Raw genomic sequence first — 21,748 nt, forward strand, 5'->3', positions numbered from 1 at the left:
CTGTCTCAGGTACATGTATGGCTCTCCTCAGCAGCTCCCATGCAGGGCCTCACAGGTGTGCCCAGAGTGTTGTGCCAGAAGAGGAAATTTGATAGATGTTGCATAGCCCTCCCTGGTGTGAGGAAGTGTGTGCCAGGGCATAGGAAGAGGCCCAGCTTTACCCATGTGCATGCAAGTTTGTTCTTCCAGACCCAAGTCATCAATTCACAGCTAGGCAGCAGCAGGGGAAACTGAACACACCTGCTGCCCAGCCCCAACCTGGAGCCACCAACCTAGTGGATTAGCTGATTACTGCAGGACACCTCATAGGATAGGATGTGCCAGACGGGGTCAGTCATTATCCTTCATGTTTGTTCTGCAGAACCCCCAGCACCTAGGCTCCCGATACCTCTACAGGTTGGTCTAGAATTACTGTGCAGAGGAATGTGGCTTGAACTCAGGCCTGAACTTGCAGCAGTTTAACCCTTCACTTTTGCCAGGCAGAGGCAGCTAGTCCGCTCCTATTCCACAGACACTCTGGCTTCCCGTTTTGGAGGGTGCTGACCCATGGGGATCCCAGGGTAGTGGTTCAGTGTAGATGTTTGGGTTCACATAGGCAGGGAGGAGCACTGGGCAGGGCAGGAACAGAACCACGGTGTGGACAGCATAAGACAATCCGTGACAATGTCTCTTAGAGGCCACGCTCCCTTTGGGAATTGATGCTTTTGCACCATGTCCCTGGAAATTTAGCTTTTTCTAGCTTTTTCTTTCTAGAAAAAGAAAAACATACTAGCCCCTTGATTATGAGTCCTGGGTCATATTTCTATAGCACCTTACATCCAAGCACTTTACAAACCCTATAAAGACAGCACTACAGAAATGCAGCCACCTCTGGGGTGTGGTGAAGCAGCTAGGAACACCGCAGTGGGAAGGATGAGATGTTTTGACCTAGGATCCTGGTGCAAGACCCCTTCTCTTCTTATGAATACTGCCCAGTGGAATCTTTAATGTCCATGCAGATAACCCATCAGCTCCTGCTCAAAAAAGTCAGCGCTGCTGCCCTCCCATGGCTGGGAACAGAGCCCAGGAATCCTCATTCCTGGTTCCCTGCTCCTTGAAGCAACTGGACTCCACTGCCTTTGACTGAGACATTAAAGGTCCTTTAAAACAGAGTAGGGAAATCCTGGCACTGTGTCCAGGCAGGTCTCCAGCAGGCAGGACATGTCCCACAGATAAAGAGTGCAAGGCAGATTATGAGACAATGACTAGTTAAGAGACTGAATTTCAAACCCAACTAAGAGCCTTCAGAGAAGGCTGGACAATGGCAGATGATTAACCCGCTCCTCACCCCCTCTCAGCTTCTGTTCCTGGGCAGAATCCCTCCTTGGCCAGCCCTTAAGTGTTTCATTCACACTTTGTGGGAGAAGCACAAGAGCCCCAACATTAATTAACCTTTTCTGCAGACCATGAAAGTCAAGGCCCTGCTCTTCCTGTATTTCCTGAGAGGCAGGTGGGACTCAGCCATACATTTCCAGTGCTAGAGTGTGTCTCTTTGCTCACTTAGCAAGCGCAGGACCGAGGAACTCCACATGGGATCAGCCACATGAATAATTTTCAAATGGGAGCAGGGTCTTGTGATGAAAGCAGGGAATTGTAAAGCAGGACTCTGGGGTTCTCTTCCTCATTCTATTGTGAGTTGCTTCCCGCCCCAGAGTCCAACAGGGCTCATTATCCCTTAATAAATAGCATCCATATAGCTTTTTCCAGTTCCAAAGCAGACACTGGTCTGGGGTGCCACCTGTCAGGTGCTGAGCGCCCACAGCTCCAGCTGAGATTAATGGGAGCTGTGGGTGCACAGCACCTCTGACAGCCAAGCCCAAGGAGGTCTCAAGCTAGGCTCCCAGAATCAGTGACCTTTGACAATCTGGGCCTAATGACTGACAGTAGCGTGTCCTTTCGCTGCCAGCCTTTGACCCTGTCAACTGACACTCACACACCCCTAGCCCACCCCGTCTGTCAGAGACCATCAGTACAAGAACCGTAAAGGGACAAGGGCAGTGGGTTGTGCTGAAAGGTGAATGATCAGACTGGAGAGGGTTACTGGGGCAGTTCCTCAAGGAACGGTGTCAGGACCCAGCTGATTCAATATTTGCGTTCATGGCCTCAGCACAAGAAGTGGGCACGTGCTAACAAAGTTTGCTGACCATACCACGGTGGGAGGATCAGAGGAGGATCAGCATATTGCAGTGGGAAGTCTGGAGGGCAGAAATGGGATGCAATTCAATAGTACAAAGCACAAGGTCAGGCATTTGGGGCGTGACTGTAAGAATTGCTGGGGGCTCGTCAGCGGGAAGTGACAGTGGAGGGGTGCGCGTGTAAAGGGGCTTGCTCACCGCCAGAGAGTCTCCTTGGGGCCAGGAGGGGCATAGCAGCTGCCTCACTGTATGGCACCCCCTGCTGACCGTCTCTCCATCATTGCCGTGGCCTCTCTTCCCACAACTTGGCCCTTTGTAGATCACACTTCAGTCTAACAAAGAGGCCAAACAAGCTCTAGTCCAATAACTTTACAGCAAGTCCTGTCTCTGTCTCATGGGTCTCACACCCCTTACTACCCTGGGTTTCACCCCACATGCCTCAGAGGCTGGCAGGGGAGCTCACACCCTCCCTCTACACTGAGGTCCATCCCAGGGACCCTATAGCTGGCAGTTAAAGTCTCCTCCTGACTCCTTGGTACCTCCCTAGGCTGCTTCCACCTCTTCTGTTCCCCATAGAGTGACTGCAACCCCTGTCTTTGTCTTTGGCTGATTATGGATGCAGCAGCCTCATCATACAGCTCCTTCCTACTGCAAACTTCCTAGCTATATAATGACTATGACCCAGCCCCTCCTCAGCTGGGCTTCACCATCAGTTAAGTGCTCTCTCCAACCAGGTACATTAATTGGCCTCTCAGGCCAATTCAGGGCTTCAGGGCCTGAGCGCGGTACACACCCCATCACAAGGTCAATGCCAGGATGGCTATGAGCCACCAGTGTGAGGTGTCTTTGAAAAAGGCAAATGTGATGCGAGGCTGTATCAGGTGAGGCACTTCCAGTAGAGCTAGAAAAGTATTCATATCATTGCACAAGGACTGGTGAGACCTCACCTGGAGTCCTGCACACAGTGCTGATCACCCATGCTCAAGAAAGAAGAATTTAAACTAGAACCGGTGTGAAGAAGAGCTACAAGGATGATGAGGGGAATGGAGGGCCTGTCTTATGAGAGGAGCCTGGAAGAGCTCAGCTTGTTTGGCCTAGAAAAAAGGCTCAGAGAGGATGTGATTGCTCTCTATAAATACATTAGGGAGGTGAATATCAGAGAGACTGAGAGCTATTTAAGCTAAAGGACAGCGCTGGTACAGAAACAAAATGGATATAAACTGGCCATGAACAAATGCAGGCTGGAAATTATAAGGTTTCTTACTATCAGAGAGGTCAGGTTCTGGATTGCCTCCCAGTAGGAGCTGTTGTGGGAAACAACTGGATTAGTTTTAAGAAAGAGATGGACAAATTTATGAGTGTGATTGTATGACAGGTTTCCTTGTGGTGGTCAGGGTGGGACTCAGGAGTCCTGGGGCTTACTTCCAGTTTATGTCTTATGTGCCTAAAAGCTCATGCTTCAGGGCTTCAGCTGGCCACCTGCAAGGGTCAGGAAAGGATTTCCCCCCACCTCCACTATATTCTGGATATTGTTGTTAGTTTTATCTCCTTCCTCTGATGCATCAAGGGTGGCCATGGCTGGAGGTAGGATATAGATCAGGGAGGGCCGGGGCTCTGAGGTGGCGTTGAGCATCCTCTGTCAGGTGTTCAGATGGCTGGTTCCCGCTCACATGCTCAGGGTCTAACTGATCCTTATAACAGGGGTCAGGAAGAAATTTTCCCCTCGGTCAGATTGACAAGCACCTTGGGGGTGGGGGGTATTCGCCTTCTTCTGCAGAGTGTGGATGCGGGTCACTTGCCAGGATTATCTGTGTGTATCCCATTTCCCTGCCATTGCAGAGGCCTTGGGCACTGGTGCACTTCAGTCCCTCCTGTTCTCTGCCTGTGGCACGTAATAGTCTCTTTTCCTGAGGGCTGTAATACCTTGTTCTCGTTTCAGCTGTTGGGTTCAGCGTGCGGGTGGTACTGGTGGCCTGTGACGTACAGGAGGTCAGACTAGATGATCTGGTGGTTCCTTCTGGCCTTAAACTCTGACTCTTGCAGTACTCTTATTAACCTCCAACAGCCTGCACCAGCGCAAGCGTGTGCCTGGGGCAGAAGCCGCAGGGAGCGAAAGCCGCGGGGGGCGGCCTGCCAGTTACCGTGAGGGTGGCAGTCAGGTGGCCTTTGGTAGCATGCCTGCGAGAGGTCTGCCAGTCCCACGGTTTCGGCGGCAATTCGGCAGTGGGCCCACCGAAGCTGCGGGACTGGCAGACCACCTGCAGAAACGCCACCGAATCCACATGACCGCGGACCGCCCACAGGCGCACCGCCGAAGGCCGCCTGACTGCCGTGCTTGGGGCAGCAAAAAACATGGAGCCTCCCCTGGCCTGCGCAGTGTCCAGAGGGGCTGAAAGCCAGGAGTTTAGCTCACCTGTCTGTACTCGCAATAGAGGCAATTCACAGTATAGTATCACAGACAGCCGCCCTGGGCCAATGGGGGCAGCCGGGCCTGGCTGGAAGCTTACGGGAAGAGTCAGTTCTTAATCTGCAATGTCTCCTGTCTAACCCTTCGCTGGCTCGGCATGTCTGATCAGGACCACGCCCCAGGCACTGCTGGTTAAAGAGAAGCCCTGAATGCTCTTTTGAAAGAAGATGATATAAATAAAATTTCCACTAGCTACAAATAGCATTTAATTACATGTAGTTCATGTCCAATATAGTCATAGTTACCTGAAGCCTTTAAATATTGAATTTCCAGAATAAGAGAAGAATCTAAGCTGGATTTCCCCAGCCAGCAGGGGCTGGAGCCTGGGCATATCTGCTGGGAGGAGGAGCAAAGCCAGATACAGGAACGGGCTGCAAGAGGAGATTATGAACTGGTCTCTGTGCCCCTGATGATATGATACATCCCCTGGTCTGGCTTCCGTGGCCATTAAAGGTGTGTCTACACTAGCCTTTTCCATACAATCTCCTTGCACCCTCACAGCACCCATGCAGCTCCACCAGGGGCAGCCAGAGAGAGTGCTAATGTTTGAAGACCTGTACCGTGTAACTCTGTTCAGAGCAGGTCCTGGGGACACATAAAGATGTCGGCTTCTTGCCCTCAGTAACGCCTCCAAAGGTGTAGCTGCTACAGTGTTAACAAGGAGGGGAAATGTCAAGGTGATAAGGTCAGCTTAGAAGGCCTGGGCTTCACCTACAACTTAGGGCAGCCTAGCTACATTGCTCAGAACTGTGACCAATTTCAACCTCCCCCCCGGCGTAGTCACAGCTCAGTCAAGGAAAGAATTCTTCAGTCAACCTAGCTACAGTGGATTTACTAGAGTGACGGAGAAACCCTTCCTTTGCTGTAGGAAGCATCTACACTGTAGTACTACAGTGGGCGCGGCTGCATCCCTGCAGTTCTGCTGTTGTACTGTCACATACCCTGAGGATTGGCCTCTCCCCAGCCCTTGGAGGAGGAGAACTCAGCTCCAGGGGGCTCCCGGGGGATGTCCAAATTTGGAAAGAAAGTGAGTTCCCAGGGCCCTAGCAGGCTACAGGGGAGAGGAGAGGATGTTGAAGAGGTAGGCACCCCCCCGGTGGAATTGTGTGGCTCTTACACTGATGATAAAACCCAGTATATCCATTTAAATGCAGCTTCCACCTATGGGGATTTTTTTCAAAAGACAATTCAAGCCGTCCACCCTGCATAGCAGCATGGTGGAGGGGATGACAGTAGACATCTCAGCTTCCCCAAAACCACAGCTTCCAATGCTGGCTTTGTTCGCTTGGCTCTATCCCTCCCAGGCAGACCATAAATCAGCTTCCAGGCTCTTTAACGTGGGGGGGCGGGCGGTCTTTTGGATAAGATTTTACAAACTGAAGTCCCAGCTGCCCTTGGCAGATTTCACAGGAGAAGAGGTTTATCCCAACACCCGCTTCCATTTGCATTGTGCTGGTGCTGTTTGGCCCTGTATACAGGAAAAATGAATGTTACTGGAAATGGGCAAATATAAATTCAGGTTTGCAAGAGAAGTTTAAATACCAAATGAAAATACAGGTTTGCTTTGAAATCCCACACCGAGCCGCTTGCGTGAAAATGAGACAATGAGCAAAACAGTCAAACAAGTCCCTCTTTGGAGTAGATTGGCAATTCCAGTCTTGACGCTCCTGAGTCCTAGACTGTCACAGGGACCAAAGCCAGAGCTGTTGCATATGGAAGAGGAGCCTCTTTACAGTTAATAAAACAATTGATGCATGTTAAATAACCCAGTGGAATTCCCCCTTCCTGAGGCTGAGCCCCTGAACCCTGCCTAGGGACAATGTCTACTGAATGCAGTGCTCTCCTCCCCCTGTGTGTGATCGTTCATCAGTAATAATTTTATCAGCACCGGATAAATGGATGCACTTGGGGAAGCTTCATTTAAAGCATCAGCCAGGACATTTCACTCTTAGCTGGCTCAATGCTGTTCTCCAGTCTCACTTCTTTGGGTGGGGGGACACTCTGCTTCCATGGGCAGGGTTATTGGCAGCTGGAGCGAGGAGACACTGAGGGTCTGATCTGATTAGGGTTGCCAAGTTTGGTTGGACGTATTCCTGGAGGTTTCATCACCTGACATGATCTTTAATCAAAGATTAATCTTTGACTCCTGGAGACTGCCGGACAATCCTGGAGGGTTGGCAACCCAAGATCAGATGCTTAACCCCTTCCCCTGTCCTGCCCCAGGTGCCACAGGGCTGTCACTAGGGGATCCAGCTGAATCATGTGCATAGACAACAGGGACTTGAGGGGGCTAAAAACCAGAACCGATTTCGGGATTGCACTAGTAACTAAAGGAAACACTGTGTGTTTGGAACAGAAGTTCCTTTATCTCACTTCATTAAAAATGAACAAATGTAATCTGGTAGAAAGCTGCTCTTTGCAGCACTATTCAGGAGCTATTAGTATATGAATTGTTTAACTCTAGCCCCCAAATAAAAAAGTTAGCTACACCTAGGGTGACCAGATGTCCCGATTTTATAGGGACAGTCCAAATTTTGGGGTCTTTCTCTTCTATAGACACCTATTACCCCCCACCTCCTACCCTGATTTTTGACATTTGCTACCTGGTCACCCTATCTACATCCCTATGCTATGCATGATCAGGGCCCAAGTTTGTTGCTTTTCTGCTCCTGGCCAGGAGCTGCCGCTCTATTCGTCACAAATTCTACCACTAGAGGGAGAAGAGCCACCATCTCCAGCTCATGCTGAACTTTCCGTTCATTCTGTAATGAGCCAGCAGGCCAGGAGATTGGGAAATGGACACAGAGCCCTGCCCCACCCCATCACAACTAAGCATTATAACTAGCTATTTATTTACCTCTGGCATGGGCCACCATACACTGGGTTCTTTAAAGGCAGAATCCTTGCTCCAGAGAGCGTGCTGTCTAGAGACAGACTGGCCAAAAGACAGGACTTGGGAAGGCATATATATGGTTATGGTAACAAATATGTCTGTGTATTTTCAAGCAGGTGCATAAAGTATTCTCAGGTCATTCCTCTAGCTTGTCATTCCTAGCAGCAAATTGTGTGGAGGGTAGTAGTGGCCTCTCCAGTGCGCACAGGGAGAACGTTCTACTCACAGGGGTAGCGTGGAAGGAGCCCAGAGATGTCAGGGTGAGAAGCTGACACATGGGCTGTGAGACAAAGATGGTTCCAAACCAGGCCTGCAGTGACTGGAAACCACCACATGGCTCCTTGGTGTCTGGTGAGAAATAAAATTGGTGGCTGCAATGCAGTCCCTAGTGGCTTCCCTAAGACAAAAGCACCATAACAGCTGGCACCCAGGCTGGCAGAGGGGCCTCGAGCAGCGTAAACCCAGCACCAAAGCCACAGAATTAGTGAGTTACTCCATTTAATTTTGTTCTGGTCTGTTGGTTCCAGGCATGTTACTCAGCTCCCCTTTACTGAGGTTTCTCTCTCGTACCCCACTCGTCACCACAGCACTTGAACACCTGTTTCTTTGTATTATTGTCCCTATTGTTGTTGATGTTTTGTTTTACAATAGCGCCAAGGGGCGGGAATCAAAGTGCTAGGCACTGTGCAAACCCCTAGCTTTGGCAGAGGCAGTCCCTGCCCTGAAGAGCTTACAGGCTATTTTATGCTCGTTGCACAAGGTGTCTTTGTCTGCCGCTGGCTGTTGCATTTCTTGCAGTCTGTCTAGTGGTTATGTTTGTTGCCATCACTTTGCTAAATTAACTGTAACATTTTGAACTTAACTCAGAAAATATTGTTTAAAAATGATGGGAGATTCTGAAAGCAAATCTGCTGGGGCCAGGTTGTGTGTGCTGCTCTCTCCAGGACACTCCCTGGGCTGGCCTGAGAGTCACCGAGGTGCTTGCAGCACCAGCAACCCCCTCGTGTTCGCAGTGACGCTCGGAAATGCAGGCATCTTGAGCCTCTGCACTTCCTGGCAGGGGGTTGTTTTATCATAGATATTTGCTGTCTCTCTGAGCCGCTTGCATGTTATGCTGGAAACAGTGAGTCTCCTCTGTGCGCCACTGAACCGATTGTTAGATGCAATTCTGGGAAACAATCCCAGGCCTCCTTCTCGTAAACAGAAACTTGAAAGCGCCTGGGTTCTTTCTTTTTGCAGAGCCAGACTGGGTGATGCCAATCTGATTGGAAAGGACAGAAAAGAGAGTGAGTTGGGGGACCGCCAGGATGAAGCTAGAGGTTGCCCTGCCAGTTTTGGGGCTCCTGCTCTGTGTGGGTGAGTACAGCTGGTTAGAGACCACCAGGTATCAGAAAAGTGACCCCCAAGCGTTCAGGCAAGGAGGGTATTGGCGTGTGCCGATGGACATTGCGGTGCACCGGCAGCCAGGTGTTCTCACACAGCCACAAAGACTTACAGTAAAACTGAAGTTGCCATTTGCTGATGAGAAATGTACCCCCACTGGCAGTGACATGAGGGGCAGCGGAGCAGGAATCACCCTGCAGAATCAGAGCAGTTGAGAGAGAGGGAATTGAGGCACTTCATTCCATATTCTTTTTTAAAAGAGAAGTCAGTTGCTGAGAAGATCCTTGTTATTTATCAGCAAATTCAGTAACCTCCAAAGCCCTCCCCAATGGTCTGAACAGGCTGGTGAAGGGTACAGGAGGGGCAGTGCTTTGGGCAGCAGAGTGCTCTGGAATCTGGACTCCCCTATTCTATTGCTTGCTGTTACATTAAATCACCGTGTGTTTTTGGGCCCATTGCTTCACTCTCTAGATCTCAGCTTCACAATGGGTAAAGCAGGGATAATGCCATCCCCATAGTATTGTCAGGGTTAACTGATTAGTATGTGCAAAGGCACCCAGATGAAAGGCAAAGCGTGTGTAAGCGTTATCCCATGATCGATATGCCCATAGAGAAATGGGCAAAAGAAATTTAAAAATAAACTCTGCAGCCACTCTGCCTGTGAGCGGCAAATGCCAGTTGCTGGCTTTGATGTAAGCTGAAAGAGTTCGGGTTTTCTTTGGCCATGGTCTGTTTGTGTTACTGCACCTATATTTATTCCCCCTGTCTAAAACAAAGTTCTGTGCAGGGATAAAACACCCTATCACCTTGGGACTGTTATAGGACTGGAAATATCCCCTATCAATTCTTTGGTGCTGTTTACACTGACTTGAAAAATCAGCAATATGAATTATCAAGTAACCATTATTAGTGCCATCCAAGCAGGATCGGGTACCTGCAGAGACCAGAGAAGCACATGGAGAAACGGGATTGATCAGTGGTGTATGGCCAGCTAAAATAAACAGTGCCACCCTGGTGTTCTGACACTGTGATTTGGGGTACAAAGGGAACAGTGTAAGAATCACCTAACGTTAGGGGAAAGAGAGAAAGTTTCCATTTTTGTTACAAAATCAAAGACTAGGGGGCCACAATGGACGGAAGGAATTACAGACCTGGAGGCAGGGGCAGGAGAATTAGAACAAGTGCCCAGTCTTCAGAGTAGCTCCTCAGTTTTTGAAGGGTTTTTAGCCTTCAACACCATTTCCTGCCTTCATCCCCATCCCCTCTTTGTCTATGTTTCTAGGATTGGGAAGTTTGATAACATGGGTTAAAACATGAATGCTGTGGTGACGGTTTTCCAATGCCTGCACGGCCCCCAGGCATTTGGCTTTCAAAGCAGTGTTATTATTGAATAGTGTTTTGTGTTTACTCCCTACAGACAGATTGTTAATCATAGGGGAAAGGATATTTTTAAACAGAGGAACCAAGCAGAGAGAGGTAGATTTGCTAATAGCTTTTGTTGTTTTCCTTTTCCAGCTGACACCATGGCACAGGAGAACCGTAAGTTGATTTTACCATCAATGTTTTTAACCATTATAAACATTTCAGAAGTGCTGCTGCTAAGATTGATCCTGCCATTTCTAACCGCCCAGAGGGAATTTAAAAACTGGGGCATCTTTAACCACTAAGAGCATATGCCCATTTGTCTGAGCGCCCGTATGAGTGTGAGTGTGCGTCTGGGCCTAACCCAGAACCCAGGGAAGCCAATGGGAGCCTTTCCATTGATTCCAGTGGGTGCTGACCCAGCCACACCTGCATGTCTGTCTCTCTGTGTGTTGGGTCATAGAGAATGTCTTTACTTCTTATTTTTAAAAGTACAGATCTAAGAAACTTTATACCTGCACATGGTTCCACCTGGCTCCCTTTGCAGTTTACAACAGTTACTTGGTTTCCCCACCTGTAACGTGGGGATACTGATTCTGATCTGGGTGAAGCACTTTGAGAGCGACCGAGGAACAAGCTAGGTATCATATTATATAATAGTGGCATTGGGGTGGCACCCAGGCCATATTTAGGAGCAGGGTCACAATTGGTTTGTGTTACTGCACAAGTATTTATTCCCTTTCTCTAAAACAACGTTCTGTGTGGGGATAAAGCAGCTGATCAGCTTCCCCTCAAATAAAAGCCTTTGTCTGTGGGATTCCATCTCTGTAGTTTTGGTGAGTGTGAGCTCCCAGCCTCTGCAAAGCAAGTGCTGTCTAAGACCATACACCAGGGCAGGGTAATCACAGATGGGAACACAGATCTTTCCTTTATTAGCTTTTGCAACTTTCTTTTGTCTTGTGTCTCTGGTACAGACTGTGGGTCTGATTCTGAGCCCCTCTCTAGCATGTTTTAACGTGGCTGTAGCTTTTGGGATTTCAGTGGAGTGCCGCATGCTCACACATTGCTCTACAGAGTTAAACAAAACCATTTCTAACCCCAGGCCCTGATCCTGCAACAGGCAAAGCCATAGAACCTCGCAGAGCCCTGCAGTTCTCGTGGCAGGCTCAGGGCCCAGGCCCCAGCAGGCTCTCTCTCCACGCTGCACAGTAGCTGTGCCATTACATTTACACCTTGCAATGAACCAGATCACAGCAAACCCAGGCACCTCATTTCTGTCTTGCACTTTGAAAAGGACAGCTGGGGGGACGGAGCTTTGGTTGAAAATACCTTTGCCTCGCTAATCTGCTCTAGCCACCTCCGCATTTCTAAAGCATCCCCCAAGAGTGGTGCGGTTCAAAAGTTCTCACAAGGGAGGGCTAAGCTGCAAGGAGATGCATTTCAGTTTGGTGACTGTTACAGGACTGGAAATATCCGCTTTCAATTCACTGGTGCTATTTACACTGACTTGAAAAATCAGCAATATGAATTATCAAGTAACCATTTTTAGTGCCATCCAAGCAGGATCGGGTACCTGCAGAGACCGGAGAGGCACATGGAGAAACAGGATTGATCAGTGGTGTATGGCCAGCTAAAATAAACAGTGCCACCCTGGTGTTCTGACACTGTGATTTGGGGTACAAAGGGAACAGTGTAAGAACCACCTGATGTTAGGGGAAAGAGAGAAAGTTTCCATTTTTGTTACAAAATCAAAGACTAGGGGGCCACAAAGGACGGAAGGAATTACAGACCTGGAGGCAGGGGCAGGGGAATTAGAACAAGTGCCCAGTCTTCAGAGTAGCTCCTCAGTTTTTGAAGGGTTTTTAGCCTCCAACACCATTTCCTGCCTTCATCCCCATCCCCTCTTTGTCTATGTTTCTAGGACTGGGAAGTTTGATAACATGGGTTAAAACATGAATGCTGTGGTGATGGTTTTCCAATGCCTGCACGGCCCCCAGGCGCTTGGCTTTCAAAGCAGCGTTATTATTGATTCGTGTTTTGTGTTTACTCCCTCCAGGCAGATTGTTAACCATAGGGGAAAGGATATTTTTAAACAGAGGAACCAAGCAGAGAGAGGTAGATTTGCTAATAGCTTTTGTTGTTTTCTTTTTTGCAGAGTACAGTTTGGAAGAGAACCGTAAGTTGATTTTTACCATCAATGTTTTTAGCATAATAAACATCTCAAAATTGCTACTGCTAAGATTGATCCTGCCATTTCTAACCACTCAGAGGGAATTTAAAAACTGGGGCGTCTTTAACCACTAAGAGCATATGCCCATTTGTCTGAGCGCCCATATGAGTGTGAATGTGCAAGTGTGCATCTGGGCCTAACCCAGAACCCAGGGAAGCCAATGGGAGTCTTTCCATTGATTCCAGTGGGTGCTGACCCAGCCCCACCTGCGTGGCAGCCTCTCTGTGTGTTGGGTCATAGAGAATGTCTTTACTTCTTCTGTTTAAAAATACAGATCCAGAAAACTTTATACCTGCACATGTTTCCAGCTGGCTCCCTTTGCAGTCAGTCGGGGAGTCTTATTACTGTATTAACAACAGTTACTGAGTTTCCCCACCCGTAACGTGGGGAATAAAGCACTTTGAGAGCGACCGAGGACAGAGCTAGGTATCATACTATATAATAGTGGCATTGGGGTGGCACCCAGGCCATATTTGGGAGCAGGACCCTCTGGGGCTGTGCTCAGCACATAGGCATAGGACAACAGTCCCTGCCCTGACTAGCTCACAGTCTAAGAACAGCCTCACAGGTGACTTGGATGGGTTGAATTATTTCCCTGCTTTCTGTTTGCATTTTGCCCCTGGGGCATCAGTCACACTCACTCTCTCTAACTTTAATTTTTCTCCATCTAATTCCAGTCATAGAATACCAGGATTGGAAGAGACCTCAGGAGGTCATCTAGTCCAACCCTCTCCTCAAAACAGGACCCATTCCCAACTAAGTCCCCAAATTGCCCCCTCAAGGATTGAACTCACAACCCTGGGTTTAGCAGGCTAGGGCTCAAACCACTGAGCTATCCCTTATGGGCAAACAGTCTCCTCACCCCCATTTACCTATGCCCCACCCACAGTCCATTTTCACTCATCAGAGCCATCCCACCCAGTGTGCATGCTTCTGAAATCTGCATTCTGATTGGCCAGTGAGCTAGAAAAGGTGGTTTCCTTTACATAAGAATGGCCAGACTGGGTCAGACCAAAGGGCCATCTAGCTTAGTATCCTGTCCTCTGACAGTGGCCAATGTCAGGTGCTTCAAAGGTAATTAACAGAACAGGGCAATTATCAAGTGATCCAACCCTTGTCTCCCACTCCCAGCTTCTGGCAAACAGAGGCTAGGGACACCCTCCCTGCCTATTCTGGCTAATAGCCATGGATGGACCTATTCTCCATGAACTTATCTAGTTCTTTTTTTTGAACCATGTTATAGTCTTGGACTTCAAAACATCCTCTGGCAAGGAGTTCCACAGGCTGACTGTGCGTTGTGTGAAAAAATACTTCCTGTTGTTTGTTTTAAACTTGCTGCCTCTTGATTTCATTCGGTGACCCCTCATTCTTGTGTTATGAGAAGGAGTAAATAACACTTCCTTATTTACTTTCTCCCCACCTGTCATGATTTTATAGACCTCTATCATATCCTCCCTTAGTCGTCTCTTTTCCAAACTGAAAAGTTCCAGTCTTGTTAATCTCTCTTCATACAGAAGCAGTTCCATACTCCTACTCATTTTTGTTGCCCTTTTCTGAACCTTTTTCCAAGTCCAAAATATCTTTTTTGAGATGGGGCAACCACATCTGCATGCAGTATTCAAGATGTGGACGTACTATGGATTTGTATAGAGACAATATGATATTTTCTGTCTTATTATCTATCCCTTTCTTAATGATTCCCAACATTCTGTTCATTTTTTTGACAGCCTCTGCGCATTGAGTGGATCTTTTCAGAGAACTATCCACGACTCCTAGATCTCTTTCTTGAGTGGTAACAGCTAATTTAGACTTCATCATTTTATGCATATAGTTGGGATTATGTTTTCTGATGTGCATTACTTTGCATATATCAACATTGAATTTCATCTGCCATTTTGTTGCCCAGTCACTCAGTTTTGAGAGATCCCCTTGTCCACATGCTTGTTGACCCCCTCAAAGAATTCTAGTAGATTAGTGAGGCATGATTTCCCTTTACTAAAACCATGCTGACTATTGCCCAACAAATTATGTTCATCTATATGTCTGACAATTTTGTTCTTTACTATAGTTTCAACCAGTTTGCCCAGTACTGAAGTTGGGCTTACCCACCTGTAATTGCCAGGATCACCTCTGGAGCCCTTTTTAAAAACTGGTGTCATATTAGCTATCTGCCAGTCATATGGTACAGAAGGTGATTTAAATGATAGGCTACAGATGACAGTTAGTAGTTCTGCAATTTCACCTTTGAGTTCCTTCAGAACTCTTGGGTGAATACCATCTGATCCTGGAGACTTATTACTGTTTTGTTTATCAGTTTGTTCCAAAACGTCCTCTAATGACACCTCAATCTGGGACAGTTCCTCAGATTTGTCACCTACAAAGGACGGCTCAGGTGCGGGATTCTCCCTCATATCCTCAACCACGAAGACCGATGAAAATAATTAATTTAGTTTCTCTGCAATGGCCTTATCCCTGAGTGCTCCTTTAGCATCTCGATCGTCCAGTGGTCCCACTGGTTGTTTAGCAGCTTCCTGCTCCTGATGTACTTAAAAAAATATGGCTATTACTTTTTGAGTCTTTGGCTAGCTGTTCTTTAAACTATTTTTTGGCCTTCCTAATTATATTTTTACACTTCATTTGCCAGAGTTTATGATCCTTTCTATTGTCCTCACTAGGATTTAACTTCCACTATTTGAAGGATGCCTTTTTGCCTCTCACTGCTTCTTTTACTTTGTTTTTTAGCCATGTTGGCTCTTTTTTGGTTCTCTTACTATGTTTTGTAATTTGGGGTATACATTTAAGTTGAGCCTCTATTATGGTGTCTTTTAAAAAACTTTCCACACAGCTTGCAGGGATTTTAGTTTTGGTGCTGTACCTTTTAATTTCTGTTTAACTAACCTCTTCATTTTTGTGTAGCTCCCCTTTCTGAAATTCACTGCTACAGTGTTGGGCTGCTGTGGTGTTCTCCCAGCCACAGGGATGTTAAATTTAATTATATTGTGGTCACTATCACCAAGTGGTCCAGCTATATTCACCTCTTTGACCTCTTAGTCCACTTTGGACTAAATCAAGAATTGCCTCTCCCCTTTTTAGTTCCAGGACTAGCTGCTCCAAGAAGCAGTCATTTAAGGTGTCAAGAAACTTTATCTCTTCATCCCATTCTGAGATTGTATGTACCCAGTCAATATGGGGATAGTTGAAATCATCCATTATTATTATTATTGAGTTTTTTATTTTAATAGCTTCTCTAATCTCCCTGAGCATTTCACAGTCACTAGCACCATCCTGGTCAGGTGGTTGGTAATATATCACTACCGTTATATTCTTATTATTCGAGCATGGAATTACTATCCATAGAGATTCTATGGTACAGTTTGGTTATGTTCATTTGTGTGTCTGACAGTTTTGTTCTTTACTATAGTTTCAACCCGTTTGCCCAGTACTGAAGTCAGGCTTACCAGCTTGTAATTGCCAGGGACACCTCTGGAGCCCTTTTTAAAAATTGGTGTCACATTAGCTGTCCTCCAGTCATTTGGTACAGAAGCTGATTCCAGCAAGGTTTATTCAGTGCTTAAAGTGGCCTGAGAAAAGATTGGGGCATCTATCCCAATCCCAGACAAAACAAGTGTTCCTGCACAAGAGAGGCAACTCCCAGTTCAACTTTGTGAGTTCATTGATTACGTAATAATGGTGATCAGTGTTTAGCTCCTGAAGCCTTTTATAGCTACTTCCCATTATTGCTTGTGACTGCGGAGAGTGTTATACACCACAACTCCCCCGAACTGATAACGAGGTTAGAGTTCTTACATTTAACCGAACCACCCCATTTCCAGAGTCCCTCCGACAGGTAAGGCAGTGCTCAAAGTGAGCCCCTCCGTGACACTGCTCCATTGTTAGTTATATTTTTGCTGCATCTGGGACCCACCTTGCCCTGCTCATTTTAAGCACTGGTTTCACTGAATACCTGTGTTTCCATTGTCCTTTCTTCCCACTTTGCAGCATTCGAGGTGGTGATCTCCAAGACCAAGGTGACTATCACCTGCCCCCTTCAATTAGGCTCAGGCATAAAATGGAAGAAAGGCGAGGAACAGGAAAAAGGTGGCGACCAAGTCTATGTGATTGAGGAGTACAAGAGTCCCAAGGATGATGGGGACTATATGTGTAAGTCCGGGCCAAACTCCGCCAGACTTCACCTGAAGGCCAAAGGTAAATGGGAGAGAGCGCGCCTTCCATGGGAATATGCAGGAACATGAGATGTCATGGGAGGCTACAGAGGCTAGTGATTAACTCTGTGACCTTATTGCCCAGAAGATTCACGTGCCATAACGTACGCAGAGGCCTGATTTTCAGGGGCATTGCTGGCACTGACTTTGACACTCAGCTGCTCTGAGGTCCAGCTGGGCCCCCATGAGCACTGAAATTCCATGGGGCCCTGTTCAAAAAAGTATGTGTTTGCCATGGGATGTGTGGTTCAGTTACCCCTCTCTGCACTGTTGTGTGCCGTGCTTTGCCCTTGCTGTGTCCTCCACCCCAGAGGTGGCTGCATTTCAAAGGCGCTTTACACACCTACCTTGGGAGCTGCTTTGGGATGGGAGAGGGTTTATAAATGTGAGACTATTATCTCTCTCCAAGACCAGTGACCTTTCTCGAGTTTCAGAGAATCATGAATCTTCAGGATCTTGGCAGGAGACTCCAGGTCTAGAGGCTTGGAGAGGGCACAGCCCGGCTTCCCTAGTCCCCCTTGGAAACTGAATCAATTCTCCTCCATTCTGACAAAGCCCTCGGCAGCCCATGCACTATCTCAGGGGTCTGGGGAGCTGCTCGGAGAGCCTGAGAATCTCTGTGCTCTTTCTGGCAGAGACAGAAAGGCTAGGAGTGGGTAGGGAGCATGGAACGAGCTGTTACAACCCAGGGATGTTTGCACCCTGCTGCCAAGGGCCATGCAGAAAAACCAGGGGACATTTCAGTCACTGACCGGTCCAGCCATCCCATCAGTGTTGGCAGAGTGAGGCATGTGAAGGGGGGAACAGAAAGGTCTCTCTCTTCCCCCTTCACTTCTCCGCTTACTGTTCTTGCCCCCCTCATGATATGTGCAGTCTCCACCCATGCAAAGCAAGTGGGTGAGATCTGGGCAGACCAAACATGGGGCATTTACCCAGCAGTGTCTCTGGGCTGGGACTTGTGACTCCCACCTCCAGCTGTCCCCCTTTCCCCCACTTTGCCATTCTCCCTCTCGCTGAGCCCCTGTCCCTTCCCACCGCAGTGTGCAGGAATTGTGAGGAGCTGGATGTCTTGACAGTGGCTGGGGTCATCATCGCAGATCTCCTCATCACCCTCGGGGTGCTGATCCTGGTCTATTACTTCAGTAAGAACCGGAAGGGGCGAGTGGGTGGCAGCGCCGGAGTTCATCCGAGAGGTAAGAGCCGGTTTGAATCTCTCCTATCAATAAGTGGCTGAGTGCCCGCAACTGGGGAAAACACTGGGGTCAAGCTCACGTCAGGCTTCTCCTGCTGCTTACCACAAGCCGTACCACTCTTCATGTGGGGAAGGTGCAGCTGCCATTTTGTGCTGAAAGCACCCTTTCCACAGGCTACGGTGAAGCAGCCATGAGAGGGCAAAGGAAGGGTGTGGCTGGCTGGAAGGGCTGCACTGCTGCCTCCCTGCCGGTATCACAGCACAGCTGCCTTCAAGCATTCACACCACGAGTCAGCCCCTAACCTCAAGGAGTTGGCTTTAAAATCACAACATTTTATTTAAATGAAAAAGATGGGGGGGTTTGTCTCTGCTCTCTGAGCCCGTCAGTTGGGTCAAATTTTTAGGCCTTTCTCTGCAACCAGGATTGCTGGAAACTGCCTTATTTTAAAATGGAAGCTGAGATTCTTGTGCAGTCTCTTGATTCCCGCAGTGGGGGCACTGAGATATACACCACAAATCACCGACACTCCCAAGAGCTGACAGCACTGCATTTTGCACCCTGGGCAGAGGATCATTTGATTCAGGGGCTGGAGCCCTGCATCTCAGAGGACAGTCCTGCATTCTGGGTGCTACGAAGGCCAGGTGCTCAGGGCCGAGGTGTCTCACTTGGGTCCCCAAAATTGGTGGACGTTTTGTGCCATTTGTTCCTGAAACAGACCCGGAGATGAGTCATGCCTGCGAAGCTCTGTGTCTGCACTAAGAATGGTAGTATTCCACCTGAACATTCTCCCTGCTTTGCCTTCCAGGCCCGAAGATGGTGCGCCCCCCGCCTGTGCCAAACCCAGACTATGAGGTAACGGGAACCATGGGGGGCGGGTTCCTTCTCTTCTCTTGGTCTTTGCAGAACTATTGGAAATGGGGTCACAGTCTTCTTGGTGGATGATGAGAGCTGAGAAATTACAGCATTGGCCCCCTTCCACCAGGTGCTTTGTTCAGCTCCAGGCTTCATCTGGGTGGAGGGGAAGGAGTGACTGAGAGCAGGGCCATGTGGCTTCCTAGGGTAGTTATTTATCCATACGACAAGGAGTCATCAACAGAAGGATCATCACAGCATACAGGGTACTGGGTGCATACCCAGAGCTGCACGCTCCCTGTGCCCACGTCACACCTGGTGGTGGCACTGAGGTGCCCCAGCCCTGGCACAGAGCCCAGTTGTACAAAGTGCTGTCACTGTGCTATGTTAACGCAACAGCCTATTGCTCACATCTGCTCCTGTTCCCACAGCCCATCCGGAAGGGTCAGCGGGATGTGTACGCCGGGCTGCAGTCCAGGGGCTTCTGAATCGCCTTGCGGATGGCAGGGTGGAGGAGAGCAGCTGAGAGTCCCCCAGCTTCTGTCCCATGTGATACAGATTCTCTGCAGTCCGTGCTGGGCAGCCGCACATTCTGGGGACCAGCCCAGCAGCTGCAATGGGAGACGCTGCCCCTCCTTGGACATCTCCTTCCTGCCTTCAATTTGACCCCAGGGAACAGACACTGACTAAAGAAACAAGAAAAAAAGGTTTTCCCCATTAAATAATTGTAGCTTTCTCCTTTTCGGGCTCCTCCTGGGACGGCTGGGCTCTCCTGATCACCCTTTCCAAACTCCTGGGGAAACCCTTTCACTCTTCAGTTTTATTTATTTCAGTCACATGATTTTGATTTCTCTCTCCAGCACCCTTGATCTCACCCTGACACTCAGATGGCCTCTTCCCTGCGCAGGGCAAGGAGAGACATTGTCCAGTGTCCTGAGCACCTGCCTGGGAGCCAGGAACACCTGAGCTGTGACCCCAGCTCTGACACTGAGTCCCTCTGTGACCACGACTAAGTCCCTCCCCCTCAGCTCTCCCATCTGTATCACATGGACAAAGACTCACCCGCTTCCCCGATGCGTTAAATAGTGCTAGTAAAGGGAAGACCCTCTCGGGGCACTGGGGCTTGGCTGGCTCTCTCCTATTCCTCTGGTTTTACATTAGATACCGTTTCCCTGCCTAGGATAGTAATGATTCTGTCACCACGTTCCCTGGGGCTCGAAAGGCAGATGCGATGGTCACTATGGTCTGTTAAGGGGAGAAGTGGCCAAGTGCACATCCACCATATTCCTCCTTCAGCACCATCCCTGTCCAGTTTGTGCTCTGCAGTGTTCTTCTGGCCACCACCAGCGTTCGGGGTGTAAGTGCCTATGCTGCGAGCTCCAGGCCCGGGTGCAGTGTCAGTCTTGCTCACCTGGTCCTGTCTCAGCATTGACAGAGCAGTTCATTGAAAACACAGCTCCGGCTGCCCTTTCCAGCCATGCTCAGCATGCCTGTCCTTGCTGTGGGGTCACACCCAGCCCCAACACCCCTTTCCGGAGACCTGCCTAGAGGAAAATAGGCTTGAGTCCTTTCTTGCATCTCTGGGATGGGTAAAGACAGCCTGGAAGGAGGGGATTTAAATATCAGCGATGGACATCTGGAGCCACCTGATTTTGCTGGAGGACCCGGTGGTTCTCTCAGAAAAGTACCTAAATAGAAGGCTGGGCGTGTGGACTCTTCAGCACGTGCCCCTTCTCCCCCAAGCCTTCTCTAGACATTGTAACAAAGTGTCATCTGTAAGCCCCCCAGTAGGGCGCTTAAGTGGCTGGTTGAGTCTTTAACTCTGATTATTAAATTCCAGTAGCACTTGGAAGCCCTGGTTAAGATCCAGGCCCCATTGGGCTGGGTTCTGCTGAGGAACGTAGTCCCTCCCCAGAGACGTCACTGTCTCAGGGGGACGAGATGCGTGAGAGGACTGGCACCATTTTCCAGATAGGGAACTGAGCTCAGGGCTCCTGACCCCCAGTGCAACCACAGGATGTTTTCCCTCTGGAGAAGTCCTATAGAATTTAAGAGCAGCAAAACCCATTCGGCTGTGTAGAAATTATCCCAAACCATAGATAACTGCAGACAGAATGAGACCCTTTCCATGGTTTTTTGTTTTTACTCAGCCTGTGGAATTCTATAGCAGGGACCCCCATTCCTGCTTCAGTTCTATAGCGTGGTCCAAAACCGCATCTAGAAATAGGAGTGTTTTCTAGTAATGGTGCGAGGACTTTCCCATAAGGGCTATACAAACCCCCTGCTCTGAGAGAGTCATCTGGCTCACCTCACTCCAACCCTCTTCCTTGTTGTCCCCCTCCCTCTCCTGTTCCATCTCTGGCTCTCAGGCTGCGTCCGGGCTCCATGGTGTCTGTTACCAAGATGGCGAGTTTGTCTGTATTGAGAAAGGCCTGCTTGAACTTTTATGATGCGTATTTCTAAAAGGTGCATTATGCAGCCAATAAACTGAGAGGGCTCTGCCCCTGGATCTGCATTGGAGGGCGTTTCCAATTCATTCTTTCTCCACACAATCGTTGCTCAGAGGACTCTGCGCAGGAAAGACCTGGGTCTGCAAAAGCTGCTGGGGTCACTGCTGACGTGCACTGGTAGGGGATGAGGGGCAGACAGCAAACAGTGGAGTGCAATGGCCAGGCTAGGGGAGGGATGTCATCAGCAGAGCTGGGGGCTGGCCTGGAATAGCTGGGGCTGCAGATCAGGCCTGAGGCAAGATAACAAGGTTGTGGTCACTTACACTCCATTTAACAAGCCATTTTCAAAAGCCAGTGGAGTTAAAATGATCCAGTTTTGTGAAGGTGGCAAGACAGTAAATGTGGGGAGTGGGATTCAGACTTGTTTCCTTTTCCCTAGAGCCACATGGGCAGCTGGGGCAGACACCAGAGTCTGGCTTAGCCCAAGGCTGAGCAGAGTCAGTTTTCTATTGCTCAGAGGG

General features: G+C 48.8%; 1 protein-coding gene across 2 annotated transcripts; it reads left to right on the forward strand.

Annotated features, from left to right (window-relative positions):
* The first annotated feature begins 8,561 nt into the window (after positions 1–8,561).
* CD3E (CD3e molecule) lies at positions 8,562–21,297 on the forward strand. Of its 2 annotated transcripts, none has more exons than XM_030538177.1 (8): positions 8,562–8,657; positions 8,774–8,890; positions 10,433–10,456; positions 12,435–12,455; positions 16,509–16,715; positions 17,773–17,925; positions 18,731–18,777; positions 19,209–21,297. In XM_030538177.1, exons 2-8 carry the CDS (start codon positions 8,842–8,844, stop codon positions 19,263–19,265), a joined length of 558 nt encoding a protein of 185 aa, XP_030394037.1. In that variant the 5' UTR covers positions 8,562–8,657; positions 8,774–8,841; the 3' UTR covers positions 19,266–21,297. The 2 variants fall into 2 exon arrangements, with proteins under 2 accessions (XP_030394037.1, XP_030394038.1); XM_030538178.1 differs by having other exon boundaries at positions 16,509–16,670.
* The last annotated feature ends 451 nt before the right edge of the window (positions 21,298–21,748 follow it).

The sequence above is a fragment of the Gopherus evgoodei genome, chromosome 19, assembly GCF_007399415.2.
Source record: "Gopherus evgoodei ecotype Sinaloan lineage chromosome 19, rGopEvg1_v1.p, whole genome shotgun sequence".
In the NCBI taxonomy this organism is placed as follows: domain Eukaryota; kingdom Metazoa; phylum Chordata; order Testudines; family Testudinidae; genus Gopherus; species Gopherus evgoodei.

What these genes read in the sequence shown, in the direction of transcription:
- CD3E (XM_030538177.1), top strand. Translation starts at nt 8,842, where the DNA reads ATGAAGCTAGAGGTTGCCCTGCCAGTTTTGGGGCTCCTGCTCTGTGTG. An exon ending in GGGGCTCCTGCTCTGTGTGG is followed by an intron (nt 8,891 to 10,432) that starts GTGAGTACAGCT and finishes TTCCTTTTCCAG; the next exon opens with CTGACACCATGGCACAGGAG. An exon ending in CACCATGGCACAGGAGAACC is followed by an intron (nt 10,457 to 12,434) that starts GTAAGTTGATTT and finishes TCTTTTTTGCAG; the next exon opens with AGTACAGTTTGGAAGAGAAC.